Source organism: Oreochromis aureus, linkage group 4, assembly GCF_013358895.1.
Source record: "Oreochromis aureus strain Israel breed Guangdong linkage group 4, ZZ_aureus, whole genome shotgun sequence".
Lineage (NCBI taxonomy): Eukaryota > Metazoa > Chordata > Actinopteri > Cichliformes > Cichlidae > Oreochromis > Oreochromis aureus.
This window is the reverse complement of record NC_052945.1, coordinates 9715161-9732997: the sequence shown is the minus strand read 5'-3', so window position 1 is coordinate 9732997 and position 17837 is coordinate 9715161. Positions and strand designations below refer to the sequence as shown.

The 17837-nt window shown below is 40.1% G+C and overlaps 1 protein-coding gene across 1 annotated transcript in view; it reads right to left on the bottom strand.

Annotated features, from left to right (window-relative positions):
• The window catches only part of plekhh3 (pleckstrin homology, MyTH4 and FERM domain containing H3), a 36532-nt gene extending 19128 nt beyond the window's left edge, over window positions 1–17404 (bottom strand). The window contains exons 1-2 of the mRNA XM_031729916.2: window positions 16782–17404; window positions 10269–10324 (exon numbers count right to left, since the gene is read on the bottom strand). Of these exons, the coding sequence (XP_031585776.1) occupies window positions 10269–10324; window positions 16782–16916 (191 nt within the window). The 5' untranslated portion in view covers window positions 16917–17404. The remainder of the gene's footprint in view (window positions 1–10268; window positions 10325–16781) is intronic.
• Between the last annotated feature and the right edge of the window lie 433 nt (window positions 17405–17837).

Here is a 17837-nt window from a genome sequence, read left to right as displayed (position 1 = left end):
ATTCACGCAGAAAAAGCAGCCCAAACAGGATGGGAAAAGGATCTATAGAACAACTATGAGAGGAGTGCGTAGCCTGACGTGCACACTGGGCATGCTAATGTTCTGGACAACACTGTACTATTGTTTCAGTTTCTGAATATCAGTTTAGTATACACAAATATTAAAACTAGGACAAGTCTGAAATTCTAAATAGCTCCTCTAAACAAAAGCAGGATTTGAGAGAGGTGTTTCAGAGAATTGAGTACAAGTGACATTCAGGTCATGTCTAATGGTTATCCATCTTAGAAAACTTGGCTCTTGTGTGCATTTTTGGGGAAATATGGCCATTTCGCTACACTTCAAGCACATTCATAAATTTTTATCTCTGACCCTTAATGGTGTTATCCTCCACATTGAACCTGAAATACCAGACAAGCCAAAAGTCACTGCTACAAGGCCATGTATAGAAAGAGGGGACATTAAAAGAGGACAGAAACTCAGGTAGGAGGCCAGGTTTCTGTCCAAAGTTTTGAACTTTAGCGTCACCAAAAGCCCGACTTTCAAAATAAATGATGTATTAGCAGGGCCACTATTGTCCAAAAACCCACTCTAACATCGAAAACTATCCATCATTGACTATGGCTGCAGACCACAGCGGTATAGTATTATTACTACTGTTATTTCTATATAACAAGCTGTTTTTGTAGCTAACATTTTTTCTAACTCAAGAAGAATTACATTATAAGATATGAAAAAACAAAACAAAACACTGTAGCCTATATCAGAGAATAACCATCATTGTCCTCTGACCACATGTTGGAGGTATAAAAAAACTATTGCTTCAACAGTTTTATTACTCTGGTATTTTGCCAGTGTCGGTACAGACACATGTGGACATTCCATTATGTCTATGTATACATAAACTGGGTAAAAAGTGCTATTTCTTCATGGCAATCTATGGTGTAACAAATGGGGCAATTGTCTAAGTAAAGTTGATGTGGGAGTTTTGGATCTCCACAGCTGTCCAGCATCCCTACAGTACAACCCCAGTCCAACCCCCTCGCCCCCATACTACCACCCCCCACATTCCCAGAAGTTGCAGCAGCAGGCCGTGACGGTGGGGCGGTAGGCAACTTCCTGAGTGCAGGAAGCAATTTAACATGGGGATTAGACACCACGAAGAATAGAGCTAACGCAGATCTACAGACCACACCTCTACAGACCGCACCTCTCTCTCATTTGCCCTTTCCTAGAAGGCTAGACATTTTTTTTTAATCATTTGCAATCTCAGAGAAACACATTGTACGGCAGTATTGCTTTTAAAACCAATATGGCAGCGCACGTAGCGTAGGAGGGAAAAGTGAAGAAAGCAAAAAAGAAAAAGACCCACATCACACAGATCAGTTTCGACTAGAAAATAAAAACTGTTGGCTGTCCCATGAAGTGGAAGAGGGAGAAGTTATGGAAATAAGGCTCAGAAAAAAGAGACCTGATTTGTGAGAGGAAGGGACATATTTCCCTATTATCACACAACCACAGATATCTGACTCCACAGCGAATACAAAGCACATTTTAACAACCTGTGTAGTTGCATCAGCAGTAATGTCCTCTGTACAGAAGATATTGCCTGCGTGATGTAAAGCCAATGAGGCCTTAAATACTGGGCTATGTAACAATTTGTGTTTGCCCTATCCCAAATCTTTCAATGTAGCAAATTTTGTTTTGCCATCTCTTTTATGCCTAATCCCCACAACGGCAACGGCAATACACAGTTCAGGAGTCAATGTGGCTACAAGCAGCAAATTATTTGTAAAGTATTTGACAAATGGGAACAAAATAATAGAGAAGAACATACCAAAGAAAAGAGGAAGAAAAAGATTAAGAGTACAATATAGCTTGATCTAATGCAGAACTCATTTCACCTCAATTTGGAAATGTGTTTCCATTTTAAGTTTTTTTTATTGGTTGTATCAAGGACACCATGCTTTAGAGTCTAATAGGGTGAAAATTGCCACATCGTACCAATAATACCAACACTGTAACTTCTTTTGCCTCACAAATGATTATTTGGAGGGCCTGAAAATCTCAGGGGGTAAATAAATTTCAAGAAATTATAAAGGTTTAGCAAGATGACTTATGCCAATACCATTTATGTCATACCCATATTAATAAAAGGTCTTGAACTCTCATGTAGGTGTATACAGTTGAATTTGTCTACCTTCTTTAGCTGGGTGGAGATTGAGTAGTAATTAGTAATGAGGTCACCAAATTCCATGCACTAAATAGAAAGACAAACTTGAATGTTGTCTCAAATGTCTCACCCTTACAGGTGCAACAAGACTAAAAGGAGAGGCAGGAACATGTCAATCAGCCACGGGTGTGTACACACCCACAAAGGCAATAGGAAGATATCTAATCAGCCAAAGCAGGTAAAGTCAGTGCCATATGAGATTTTAGCTTCCTCCCAGCAACTTCATTACCTGCTAATCTTGTCCATATATGATTATGTGCACTGCTTTGTAAGATCTCATACCCTAATTTGGGTTTTGATTTTAGTTTTCCACAATCATAGTATAGATAGGTCACTTGAGGCAAATTTCAGAGGTTTATAAAATATCAAAAGTTGTCCCAACCACAACCTCACTTTGAATTAAAGTAACCGATACCCTTGAAGGAGAGGAGCTACAGCATGATAGCAAATTGTTTTTGGTAACCTTTTTCTTAGTTAATAATATATAAATGTAATATAGGAATAGCATTGCCAGGAATAGTCAAGTTGAAGTCTGGAAGACCAAATAACCTTCTGAGAAAACTGCTCATTGCTAGAAAAAGGAAAACCCCGCTTTGACTGCCAAAGGACGTGAGGAATATTTAACAGTCTGGAGAAGCGGTGCACTGTTTTGAAGTGCAGTGGCACCAACACAAAAATTATCCTCATGCATAAGTCATCAGTAGAAATACAGTTTTGGTTCCTAACAACAAAAAAGTGAATTATTTTCTGAAAAGAAACCTGCACAGTAGAATGAATGGTGCTCTGCATGAATGTGCTAACAAGCCACCAGTCGAATATTTCACGTATTTCATGTAGCTCACGTATCTGTGATGGTATATGGTCTATTCAGTTCCATTCTATTCTATTTTGTTCTGTGTTTATGACATCACATCACGCCATACCACATGTCATTGCACTTTAATGCTAGTTGTACAGCTAACGCAGCAGGGAGGTAGCTAACAGCAAAGGGTCAGTAATTTGGAGACATTTCATATTTGATATCCCAAGTGATTTTCTTTGTGTGTTCGCAACAGTTTGTGACTTAACAGCAAACAGTGATGAAATAAGCTGACAATGATTGAACGTTTATTGAACTTCAGTGGAGTGTGTGCCAGACACACACCCAGTGAAACTGAGAGCAGGCAGAGAAAAACTAGAAAGACCATTAATGACAGTAAACCACAGAAAAGACTCACAAGGTGTCCCACACTGAGCCGAACAACTGCAAATAAACTAGATAATAACACACTTTTTTTTAAATTTTATAGATTGCTGCTTATCTTTGTCCCAAACCCAATTTAGTACATTTATATATTTAAATATTTTTATTTCTTCTATTTTCTTTTACAAAGTTGGGAAATTAATGTTTAGGTCAAGACTTGCATACCTTGGAAACAGAGAGACACACAGAGAGATTGCTGGTCTCTAACAGTCTATAAATGAAGCAATGCTATCAGAGTTGTACTTGTATCAGCAGATATCTAAAGCAAAGGTATACTATGGGCAAAAGTGGGCCACACCTCTTAATCTTTGATTCAGTTTTTTTCAGTCCTATTTCCACAGTTATAAAAAACAAACAAAAAACTGAGTCTGCCTTTATAAACATTTGTGAAAGAATGGATCATTCTGCAAAGCTCAAAGAATCCGAGCACAGTACTTTAATAGGGTGTTAGTTCATGAAATGTATTTCCTCCAACATATTACGCGATCATCTGTAAGTGGTATTTGCAAAGCAGAAGTGTTTTAGGAACCGCAGCGACTCGGGCACTAAGTGGCAGATCATGTAAAGTTACAGAGTGAGGTTGCATAGTACTGAGGTGCATAGTGTGTCAAAGTTGCCAATGCTCTGGTGACTCAATAACTGCGCAGCTCTTAACAAGAACACAAAAACTGTGTGCCGGGAGCTTCCCATTACAAAGTTCCGTGGCCGAGCTGCTTCTTTAGGCATGCCTTCTACGAGGCATGAAAGCCTCGGCCTTGTGTAGGTTTTATCCATATAATGTATCGGTACTGTGACTGTAAAGTTTGCCTACCTACTAAAAAGAGCACTTCTTTGAACACAAATCTTTTCAGTGATCCCTGGCCCAAATAAATGGTTGTTTCAACTTAAGAACATGATGTGAGTGTTCCTTAGAGCAAAGGAGTGCAGTTGAGTGCGTGAACTGCACATGATGCTCTGTGAACAACAATACAGCTTGCTGGTATGAGAAATGTGAACTACTTCAATTTAATCTGTGTGAACTGAACTTTGAGCTAGCTCTTGCAAAGGGTGACCTTGCACAACACTGAGCTTAGGGAATATTTCACTGCTGGAGCGAATATTAGATTCATTTAAATCCCAGCAAATCCTGGAAGAAAGGATGTGCTTAAAAAAGCTGGTGATAAAAATAATCCTAAACATATTTCAAACTAAACAAAGACTACCTGAAGAGACACAAATTCAAGCTTTTGCCATTGCCCCTAATGCCACAAAATCTCCAGATAGACCTGAAAGCAGCATGCATGCAAGATGTTCCATCTTATAGAAGTAAGGAAGTAAGAATGCCTTAAAAGACAAAATACTCTAATCTCTAACTGAGATGGAGAACAGAGATGGAGATAAAAAGGTAAGCATCATTTAAAAAAAAAATTAAATAGAGTAATATTATAAAAGTCTAAAGATTAAACAAATTAACCAAATGTCAAATCTCTAACTTTATCAGAAAAACTGAAATTTTGAAAAGGATTCCCAAAGTGGTGCATGAATTTTTCACTGGTCTTTGTTTTTTTTAAAGCAGCCAACGTATAGGAAATCTGTACAATGACCATGACACACTTAAATCCAGCAGTGTGAGCAGCACAGTGAATTAATTAGTTTGTGTCTGTCTGCCTGGTTGCAGTTTCTGTGGCAATGAGTAATTGATTTCAGTCCAGGATCTAATCACACTGCTGAGACATTAATTAAAGCTAAAGAGCCACTGTCCTTGCTCTTGGGCTTGCATGACCGCAGTGAAATGAAACATTCCTTGCAACCCAAAAGAACATGCACGGTTGCAAAAATGACCATTGCATTGATTAGTCACAGGAATACTTGGGAGAGTTGTCTGATGGATAAATAGCTCAGGATGTGCCCAGAAAGGCATTTAGAAAAAGCACCAAGTAAAATACACCAAAGTTTATTAAAATCATGCTCATATCAGAGGCTTAATAATCATTCTTCCTGTAGAAATCCATCTATTTCTCTTCCCTGTCTCTATTCCCTTCTCCATAGAGTGCATAGGCTGACTGCATGGGCCTCTGGCTGAAACTGGGCTGGTGGGAAAATGGGAATGTGGTGATTAAGACTGGGCCTATATGACCTCCCAGCTAAAAATACACTGTTTTCTCAAGACCACTGCCAAGAAGCTCTGGACTAGGCAGAGGGGAGAGGGAAAACAAAGTCATGTTATGAGACCTGAGTAGGAGGGACAGGAAGTCTGAGTTTGTGACTGAAGAAGTGTTGTCAGCAAGGCATTTTATGATAGGGGGTAAGTGACTCTTTAGTTTGAATAAAGCCATTCTACTTGTGAAACTTAGTAATGCGGATTAAAACTTTCCATATTTGTTGATGTTGTAAACAAGGCCAGATTGTGATGGTTGGATGGTTGACAGACAGGACGACAGACATCCAGACAGGCAATTACTGGGGGCCCACTCCTAAGCTCTTCACGCAAACACTCACTTGTGTTATGCATACACACCCTCTGTCATGCACGTACATAAATTTACACACATGAAATACATTCCTTAATACTGTTCTCTTTTAGTTATCTAGTGGCAAAAACTTCAAGCTTCTGACTACTTCAGAGAGCTGTCAACAAAGAAGAGGAGAAGCTAATTCCAGAATAGATAGAACACAGAAAAGTCTTCAAGTGTCTGCTTTCTTTTTAGAACAGTTTGTACTCTCCCCTGCCTCAGCTATGAGAAGGAACTTGAGAGTGAGGAAAGGGAAGATTTAAAAAATAAATAAATAAATAAATAGTCACAATGTAAGATGGATTTCAGCACGAGAACAGCAAAGAGGGAGTAAGCTGTGTGGCACTTCCTAATGACCAAAAGACCGACAGGGAGTGCCTCGTGTCATCTGCCTGAAGACCCATGTTTGGACGATTGAACATTTTTATGTAATTTTGTGTCTCCACACCACCCAAGTAGGATTAGGGAAATTTTCAACTTTAACTTGAGGAGATTAACAAGAGTATTGCATTAACTGGTTAGGAATTACAGCCCTTTTTTATACAGTCACCCATTTTTAAAGTTTCAAAAGCAACTGGACAGTTGAGTGATAAGTAGTTTCATGACCAGGTTCGATCCGTTTCCTTGTAATTCGATGACAAATGAAGCAGATGAAAGACCTCAAGAGGAACTTTGTTACCCATCCAGGTGACCTCTGCAGTCTCAACTAACTGCAGGTTTAACAATGAGCAGAAATAGAAGTTGCTTTTGAAGAAGTTACTGGCAGCACGCAAAGTAACAACTGGGGCCTTACCAATGTGTCGTGAGGTCAGTTTCACAATTGTTAATATGCAAATTATCATGACTACTAACAAATGAGAATTGACTGCAATCACAGCATTGTAATATGGTAAAGGATTTACCGTTAGGCCTCCTCCTCTGTCCAGAGATGGTCTTTCCCTTTTCACATAAATGCCCTCCTTGACTCCCTGCTCAAACCATCATTCCTCCCTGTCCAGGATGTGTACATCCTCATCATTTCAAGAGTGGCCACTGGTCTGTAAGTGTAAATAGACTGTGGAGTCTTGGCCTGACAAGGTAGCTAAGGTTGTTTGGTTTCACTGATGTACAATTCACAGTAATCCTCCTGTTTGTGTTGGGAACCCCGATCCTCAGCGTGGACACATTTTCTTCAGCGGTCAGGACAATTTGCATATTAATGATCCTGAAACTGAGCACATGGCCCATTGTTAGGCAATGATGCTGGTTTTGGTCATTGTGTAAATGGACTTTTTGTAAGGTTGGGGAAACTTGCAGTCAGCTGAGACTAAAGAAGTTGCTTGGATGAATGCAAAAACGTTTCTCTCACTGGAAACGCTGCGTCCAGATGAGCGCAATCATCTTTCTGGGATTTCTTGATGACTGAGATTGATTAAGATATATAAATACAATTGAAGGAGGCCATCTTTAAATATTCGATTGGTGCTGATACAAGTAGCAGGATGATTTCTGAAGTCCACATGGGTATACTCTGCTCAAATTCACACATATGCTGCAAGACTCATCAGACAGCACTTCAAAGTGTAGGTGGATAAAGACCCGAAGCATACAGCAAAAGCAACCAAAGAGTTTCTAAAGGCAAAAAGAAGGATATTCTTTCATGATGCAGTCATCTGATCTCAACCGGTTTTGTATTTAGTAACTGCTTTTCAGTTATTAAATGCAAAATTGAACGCACAGACCTATAAACAAGCAGCAAACAAAGGTGGCTGCAGTGAAGGCCTAGCAGATCATCGTAAAGGAAGGAAGGACAACACATAAACAAGGACTCGTCTTATAGTCTTCAGTTACTTTATTTCAAATTGTGTTAGTTTGTCCAATTAATTTTGAGGAAATATGTTAGGAAGTTGCAGGCATGGATTCTGTGAGTCCCCCTGAAATCAGCTAATGCATCAGGCTTGTAAAACGGCTAATTAGCCGAGTATAGCCATGCTAACAAAAAAATCCCCTAATGAATCACAATCACATCTTTATTCCATCTAATTGTTTACATTAACATTTCCTTGCGCACAATGCAATTCAATAGTTTGGTCAAAGTCCGATGTAAACCAGAGCTTGCGCCTCCTGTTATGCAACAATTAAGATGAATTGATATGACTCAATTTGTTAAAATAGCAAAGTTCTGGCTTATCAGAGCCTAACTTGGCGTTCCTTCCGTACAGCTGAACTTCTGGGTGTGTCCATTCATTGGCCAGGTAATGAGCAAGCGCTATGCTCTCTAATCTTTGCACTTACTGTGATGATTACAGCCAGGCAAACACACACTCTCTTCAAACCAGTAGTTAATCATGCCATGCGGCCTAAGGCCTCCACCACAACAGTGCAGAAATGACATACATGCACACACACACGCACATGCACCCGAGCCACACCTCTTTTAGGAGTGCTGTTGAGGCAGGACTGAGTCACCCAGTCCTTACTTCTTTCCATCCCATTTTCCCCCCTCAAGCCTCAAAAGACACCATGTCACGTATGACTACAGCAAAATACTTCATCTCACATACCCACTTCCTGGGACAGCTCTATTCTTGTTGAGAGTTTCTTCAGATCCTCGTCTGTTCATTTGTGATGGGCGATAGACCTACAAGTCAAGCTTTGTGATTCATTGCCTGTGAGTCGGCAGATGTACAGTTGCGATTGTGGAAGGGAGAACGGGGTGGTGATAAGGGCACGATGCCAGAGATAGAAAGAAGCAGAGCGTGGCTACATCACTGTCTGAGATCACAGCCATGCACTAATAGTCTGGATCAAGCCCTCCATGATTCACTTTTGACTCTCATTTGCATTAACTTGTAATCCACATGGCCATTTGAATCTCATTTACAGTAAGATGCCCTGATATTGAAAGGGTGATTGGTTAAAGTCATCTAAGATGAACATATAACAATGTAATAAAAGTAAGTACATCCCAAGGAAATCTTCTGCCATTCACATATGTAGATAAGCAAACATCTCATCCCTTTTGAAGCAATATTTTTAAATAAGATCAATCCAATCCAATTGAAAAATAACTACTTGTCTTTTGTGGAAAAAGTAAATACAGGAAGCCACAGAAACTAGCATTGCTCCCTTTAGCAGAAATAATTAGCTTCTTGTATGCATTTTTCATAATGACTCACTCTGGTGTAGGCTTGCTAAAAATCTTGATTGCGCTTCATTCAGTGGTACGATCCTTAGCACTGTTTTTTTTCTACTCAAAACCCCACACAAGATCTGAAGGGGGTTCCAATCAGGAATTTGAATGGGCTTATTGAGCCATTCTTCAGTGGATTTGCAGAGAGGATGAAATCCTGTTGAAAGGTCCAGTTAAAGTTTTATCTGTCTCTGACTGCTGGCCACACATTATCTACAAGTACCCTTTGATATGATGCAGAAGTCATAGTTCATCATCAGTGAATGGAGGCTGCCCAGGTCCAAACATAGCGCATTAACCAGCATCACTGTGGCCAAGCAACCCCGTCTTTGATTTGTCTGTGCAAAAGGCACAAACTGTAAAAGCATTTACTTTGACATCAATAGCATATGTGTTTGCAACAAATAGTCTGTTCTTCAGCTAATTATCTGGTGAAGTCTGTTCTTGACTAAAACCCAAAATAACAGCCAGGTTAACTTCTTAATGGTAAAGCTCAATCAGTTTGAAAGCCTGAAAACTAATTTAACCTAAAAGAAATCAAATATCACCACAGATCCCAAATATCAGATCATCTGTCAGTATGCATATGACTCTGTACCACTTGCATGCACACATGAGAACACCGCGAGATACTGAAGAGGAACTGAAAGAAATCAAGTATTAACACATGCGCTTGTGGATATATACAGAAATCCCCGCCGCTCAGAGGAAGTATACAAGTAAAAGATGGAACTACTACTTCCCTTGTCGTTTGCACTGTAGCCTGCAACCAAGTCGAGCTGAATGGGGGAACAAATCGAATTGGACATAAAATGGACTTTACCCTGCCAGTTCTATGTAATGCCCAGTCAAAACCATGTGATAATAGAGCATATAATTTCCTGGAGAATTCATAGTGAGAGATTGGGTGTCACATGCCCCGTCTCCGGCATGCTCTTCCCAGAAGCTATATACGCTGTATTGGAAATGGACCATTTCCAATACAGATAATGCAGCTGACATGTACAATCTCTTGCTATTGGCTACATGTGAAAAAGGACAAAAATCAGACAATGCTGGACAATGTCCAGATCCAAATCTCCCAAAATTGACCAAAGTTCAAGTGTGAAATTGGCTTCTGTAGCTCCTTACCCATTTGTTCCATTGGCTGTGCAAGATGGCTGAGAAACAATCACCTCAGCTGGAGTCTGTCAACAGAAGAGAGAGAAAAGGGTAAATCGACAATCATGCACCACAGACATTGCTTTAGCTTCAGAACTAGTCCACAGTTTGAAGTGATCCTTCAATGCTTTGCCTTCAGAAGCCATGTTACAATAGGGCATGCAGTTGTTCCTGGCAAGCCTCAGCACATAGCTGCACTATTCCTGTAACGCTTGGCTTTTACTTGCAAGGAGTAAAATGGATGGGAGAAATATGGCATGCAAAACAGGCTAATTTAATATAAGTGATGGGAACAGAGGAATTTTTCATGCTTAAGCTGAGTGCACCCCAACATTCGCAATCCAGAGTGATTTTTTTTTCCTCCATTCGTTTCTCTAAGAAGCTTAACCTAAAAATAACATCAGTTTTTGAGAATGCATGGACAACCAGAACAATTGTATTCATCGTTTCTATCTGCAAGTTGATTGGTATAAGTTGTGAGAGTTATAGGAGCTTGAAAAAAAGAACAAGCAAGAAAGACAAAGACTACCTTTAGCCTTAATTATAACAGCTTGCACTGAGAAAGTGCCTTTCAGAGTCTTTACACTAAAGATAAACACATAAGTGTAAAGATAAAGTCTTTACACTTATGTAAAGAGAGAAAACAAAATCAAACAATAGCAGTGATTATGATAGAGATGAAGCCTTAAATAAGACCCAAGGTTTTCCTGAATATCAAAATAGAACTGCTGATACAGAACTCTGCCCAGGAATGTAGAAACTGCACTTTACCTAGTAAAATTCATTGTGCCCTAATTATCATCTGATTAACAGATTAATTATTTACTTAAATATTAAACTGAAGCTGGGATAGGCTGAAAGCCTTGATAAGGATAAACGGAAGAGAATGGATAGATGGATGGATATTAAACTGCAAGCCAGCTATTCATTTAAAAATCACATAAACACCTTCTTGGACATTAGTTTTGTGTGGAAATTGGAGTTAGTTCCTCTACTGACTAAAATGAGCCTACCACTGGCAGACATGTAAAATCAAATTTCATGGGTAGAACAATGAACTTTTCATTCCAGGACTCCCCTGTGAAGCAGAAGATGGAAGAGGATGTTTCCTTTCACAGTGCTCCGGCCCCTAGATTCCCAACCTGACCTTGGAAAACCCCATCAGACAGCTTGCCTGTGTGCAATTTGGACAGATTCCCTGGTGTGCAGAGCAGCACTGTGTGTCCCTGTGGCCTGACTTGTTGTCTCTGTGAACCACAGCCTTGAGCCAGCTCCTGTGGCTGCCCTGACCCAACTCAGGGGTGTTGGCCTACCTGAAACACTATCCAGGTCAGTTCTGGGCTCCTCACAGTTCACACACCACACTTTACTACAGGGCAAACTATCCTAAGTATAACCATTGCCCCACAAAACAGTCTAGGCTTCTTTTTAGATGGCTCAAAAATAACAAAGAAAACATGAACTGCAAATTTATAGGCTAGTTTGGAATCTATGTTATATTTTTAAGGCAGACGGACCCATACGCAAATAAGGAAAAGATTACAGTTTGGATAATGAGATCTCATTAATGTTTAACTCAGAGGGAAGTACTGTAAATGTCAAACCAGACTGTCGAGAACAAATGAACAGACAGTGTGTGTATGGTAAATCATTTAGCCAAGCCAACAGGCCCAATAAAAAAAAATCTAGACAGACATCAATGACAGAAAACCCTTAATAAAAATCAGTGACTTAAAAGCAATAATTTAATAATATCAACTAATCAAACAATCAGTAAACTAATAAGACAGGTAGGCACAGTCAAAATAGTCTGAGTCATTGCCCACAAGTCTTTGCAATTTACTGAAAAAAATGCTTTCCAATAGAGTTAATGGGCTGTGGGGTGAGGAACAAGGATAGCGTGCGATGTAGAGCCCTGGCAAAAGATCTCTCTTTGTGGACGGCAGGGTATGAATCATTCCAGACTAGAGCAGAGCTTGAAGAGAAATAGGGAAAGATGCCGTGATGTGTTCGTTCCGTGGCTGACTTCCGCTCTCGCTTTTCCCAGTTTATTCTCTCCTTCTCTTTCTCTCTCCCTTCAGCTCTCCTGGGAGGCTGAGTAACCATGAGAAAATGCTTGGGCTCAGCCAGTGTCGGCCTGAAGACCAGATGTGTGGCCTCGAGGTGGTGAGGCAGAGACGCAGCGGAAACCAAATATAAACCAGCGTACCGTGACACCTCTGAAAGCAGAGGGCAGCAGGGATGGCTAATAGGACCTGCTCTCAGCAAAGCAGCACTGTGTCTGTTTGTTCCGAGCAACAGGATGCACTGCGGTACTCCAGTCCACACTTACAACTGCCTGGGCCTAAACCTCTGTGGTGGTAGTTTATTGGTAAAACTGCATACATATTACATAAATACCGAATAATGGTTTTAGTGGAAACATGGAAAGAAAAGAGAATGACGGATATCCTGCCCTAAAATTAGTGCCCAAGTATTCCCACACTGGAGGCATTCAGCCTGGTGTGACTGTCTGGGCAGCTGTTAAAGAGCAGTTTCTTTGAATGGGGACTGTAAACATGAAGAGAAAAGGTTTTGACATTGCCCTGTGCTCTCAAGGGCCAAGCCTACATAAGCATCAGCACTGACTCATGATCCCAACGTCAGTAAGAAAAGTCCTGGCAAGGAAGAGTGTGTCATCTATGGCTTTGGTACTTCAGTTTCTACACATCATGGCGTCTTCTGGCAGCATGTTGTAAAACAACGCAGGAGCTCATGATTTTGGATGTCTTGAGGATGGTTAATAATGGTTAATAATCGAACACAGCCCAGATGGCTTTCCTAGAAATCATTATACACCAACCCTTCAACTGACCTCACCCTCTTGGTAGAAATTATGGAAAACCAAACAGTATCAACTGGATCTACAGAGGGGAAGGACTCTGGGGACCGTAACACAGCTAAGATCGACCAGCTGATGTGAGATTGGAGTAGTTTCAGCTGTGTTCCTAATTATTGGCTCAGCTTAAGATATTGATAACAGAATTACAACTGTCACAATCAGAGTGGCACAAATTAAGAGATAACATGATTTGCTGAAATGGATCAAGCGCCTGGAAGCGTCAATAAATAACTCCATGGCACGAGAGGGATCTATTATTAGGCGAAGGATCTCTAAGACCAAAATGATGCTTTACTGCCAAATTGTTACTGTGAATTACAACAGTCAATTATTTGATTCCTTCCATTTACAAGTAATCTGATAAACTGAACATGCCAAACCACATGATAGATTAAGACAAAATCCCCCTCAAAAGAAAATACATCACTCAGATTAATACAGACAAGCATATACTTTATGACTCAGGTCACGCCTTTCATATTCATAAATATTTATGAGCAGAAATCAATAGAGCCAAGACTTTAATCGGTGATTTAACATCAATGTTGGGGAAGCCGTAGCTCTAAAGACAAAGCAGCATTATGAGCTTCAGAGTGGACAGTTTTAAACTGCCAGAAATAATAAAAGCTGTTTTTAAAGAATTATTCTTGCGTAGATTGCAAGTTTGAGCTGACCTTTTAAAATGTCACTGTATCATTTCATTAATGGGATAGTATTGTATTCAGTTCATCATTTAAAAACTATTTTGAGAGAAATGTGATAATTTTTGGGTTATTTTATAACATTTATATGTTGTGGTGGTAAGACTGTTAGTCTATATGCCATTTAAATAAGCCCTTTATCTTCAGTAGGCTTGGTTCAACTCTCAAAAACAAAAAACAAAAATGTAACAACTTAGTTTTATTCATAATTTTGCTAAATCAGCTGTCCCTGTTACTATTAGTTATGTATCAGCTTATATAAGTCATATTGGATTCTGATAATAAAAACTAGATTCAAGGACTTCACTTGTTTCCTTTTTGTCAGTCAAATAACGGCACCCTGGTCATCTTTATATTTTTTAAAAAGGCCAGGATTAAAGTCTCAATCAAGCTTCTCTGAAAAAAGCTCTAATTCAATAAACATTAAACCAAAGCCACCAGAGGAGCACAATTATGCACATGGATCATAGGTTGCATTTTAATGAGGGAATCCGGGAAAGTTAGAGGAAAAAGGATCTCGGTGTCTCACTTTAGAAGGCCATCAGGCATCTCCACTGGGACATGTAACTGTGATCTTGTATTGATTGCAAATATGAAGCACAGTTGGGTTCCTCTGACCACCAGTGGTAGAACAGATGGTACATTATGACCAAGATAGTGTGTGCTACGCACCAACACCTCTTCGGATAATGCTGAGTAACAGATGTTGCTCTTATCTGGTGTTTTTCGGAACTGTTAGATTTCTGTTGAGCCAATAACTGTGTAAAACTTATCTGTTTCCATCGTTTACATGCAAATTGCTGTAGTGTATAACTGGCTGGCTGCAAAAACACAAAAGGGGCAATAAACAGATAAGCAGGATTTGCAAGTAATGGCTCCAGGTGGTATTACTTTCATCTGCAAAGGCTTAGTGTTGGTGTAAAGTTTATCTCAGAAGCACAAAATAGCTGTGCCTATAATTTCAACCAGCACATAATGTTATTTAGTGTGCACTGAAGTCAAAGTCTAAAAATATGATTTAAAAAAAAGAGCTGGTGTTTGGAAAGGCACAAAATCCTAACAAATATTTGAGAGTATTTTTTTTCTGGGACACTTTACATTAAGAGCTGCATGTGGGGTTATACAGAAAGAGCCTACCTTAATGCAAGGCAACAATGCCCCCTTACAAGTGGGTGGACAATGCTGAACTCTCTGTGACTGATCAGATGACTAACATTACAGAGAATACAAGGCCACAGTCTTATTTGCCACTGAGCAAATGGGAGGCCAAATACACAGGATCAGTTCAACACCGAGTTCGACAAGTTACATCAGAGAGTGTGTGCATGTGGGATTGCTCAATGTTGCCCAAGCCTCAAAGACCACACAAACCTAAACGTTAAGCTAAGGATCAGTAGATTCTGTGTCATGCATCACTTTTAGAGGCTTGTATTGAACAGACAACAAGGTTAACAGTGAACACGTATCTAAACTCGCGCGTGAACACTGTAGTTCACCACTTCACTGGACATAATGCCATAAACGGGAGGATGATAAATTCTTTATCATACCCTGAATTTCCAACCTATATGTACAGTACTGTGCAAAAGTCTAATTTATTAATATTTTGCTCACAAGAAGCCAGACACTCTTGGTAATTTTTAAGTGGTCTTTAGTAATAGTTCTTAATGTCTTTCAAACTTTTATTTGGACATTGGCTGCTTTTTCAGTCATTTTCAGTCCAGTCCTTGTATGTGCTCATTTTCAGCCAAAGACGCCTATTTGACAGGCATAATAAAAGTATTTTTGCACCAACAAGGTGATTCCCAAAGAGCTGTTAGCCGAAATGGGAATGGCGTTCTGTATGTCCTGTACAGCATGCAAAAAAAACTTGACAAGTAAATGCCAAAAGCCTAAAGAAATCCTAAAAAAAACAGCAAAGATCTGACAAAGGACCAGAGAAAAGCATCAGGACCCTTGGTTGATTGATCTACTGTTCACCAAACTTGTCATCGGAAATGATTTCAGAGGAAGGGCGGCTGCCATGAAGCCATTTTAGCAAAAGGAAAGCAGGACAAAAGGCCAAATGACAAAAACTAGACTAAAACAGGTCTCACAGAGGGGTGAATCTAAATTTAAAATGCTGGGTTCATCAGCACATATGGAAAAGGCCAGGAGACAGGTACAGGGAATGCCTAAAGCAAAACACGGTGGAGGCTCTGTCATGGTTTGTGGCTTTTATCAAAACTGATGGACTCTCAACTACAGAAAAGTACGAACATATTTTGTTCCACCATGTAATACCATCAGGAAAGTGTTTACTTGGCAACTGACCTCATTTCTCAGCATGAGAATTATCTCAAACACACTACCAATGCAGTTAAAGCATATACGGAACACAGTCTGCCTTGGATTGGCCTCCCCAGAGCACGGACCTTAACATTAGTGGTGTGGGATATTCTTGACAGAGAACATAGCCAAAGACCTTCAAGAAGAAGAGAACTATTCTTGAGAACTACTTCAAGAAATTACAAGAAAGCTTGGCTGAGAGTGTTCAGACTGCTTTAAAGAAGGAAAGTGATCATACCAAATATTGACTTTTAAGCTCGTTAGATTTAAACAGTCTGTCTCTGCCTTGTATACTGCATGTATGTTTGTACAAATGAACCGTTGCACCCACGCTAAAGTAAAGGGTGACTCAAGACTTGTGCACAGGACAGTAGTTTTCCAAGTGAAATCATTTTCAAACACTGAACTAACTTCTGGGTTCATTCTTTTCGTTGAATTTCCAGTGTAGGACGAACTGAGCAGTTTTTAAAACCAATACTGATATTTTAAATGTAGTGTGGGCACTCATTAAAAAACATGCTATTAATTTATTGGTGCTCTGAAGCTGTTCTAGTGCAGGTGGTAAGTTTTTACCCGTCCATTGGGAGTCAAGTCCTCCTTGTTGCGCAATTCAAAAGATTCTTCCTCCTCTTTCTCCCCATAGTCCCGTCCGAGCAAACTGAAGCCCTGCCTGCAGCACAGAAACCAGCAAACTCCTTGCAAAGGCATTCAAATCAGGTTAAGTGTGTCGTCTTCTTCTATCCAGGTCGGTGAATTTAACATTCACGGTGTCGTCTCGACCGTAAGTAACTCCAAAAGCTGCGTGAGCGCATACAGCAAATCCTCTCCATAGATATCCAGCGAGGAGGGTGATGGGAAGCATAAGCTTATTTTCTTCCTTTATGTAAAGGAATATTAAATGTCTAGTAAGTGTACATGACAGCAATCGTTCTCCAACACAAAGATGTGGTTAAAGGAAAATCCTCCACCGCTTTCAGAGCTCCAGCTGCTTCATTCGCAATACCCTGCTGCCCCTGCTTTAGACTTCACAAAACCGAGGGGAAGTTAGTATCCCAACCTGGTACTTTAAGTGAAAAGCACCAGTGTGACTAACCCTGGCAGGAGCACCGCTATTGAGATCAGCATTTTTTGCTCACATTTAGCGAGTAACCTGGAACTGTACCTCAGCGGTGTCTGACTCCCGAGTTTGAACAAAAGCGTGCTGCTGCTTGGACAGGACCGTGTGGGAAAGTAGACCACGCCCATCGACCTCAGCTCTACTGCGCTATTGGCTGGACACAAACACTCCCCGGGATACCACGCCCACGGTGCACGCCTCTCAAAGCAAACATCATCCACAGCGTCACATGTCCTGTGGTAGATGACAGTAATCAAATCATCCAGAATCAACATGATGTATTATAATATTCTAATATTGACTGTCTCTAGTGCTCACTTGTAGGGATAGTGTCTTTAACCGCTCACAAATCTCTCTGATGTAGTATTTATACAGACACTCATTATGTCTCAGCAGCCAGTTTAGTCTGTGAATATATTGAATAAGGACACAAAATCATAGGTGTTTTAATAATACACTTCTAAATGACCGTTGAGTGTATTTAAGATGACATTTTACTAAATAGTAATATG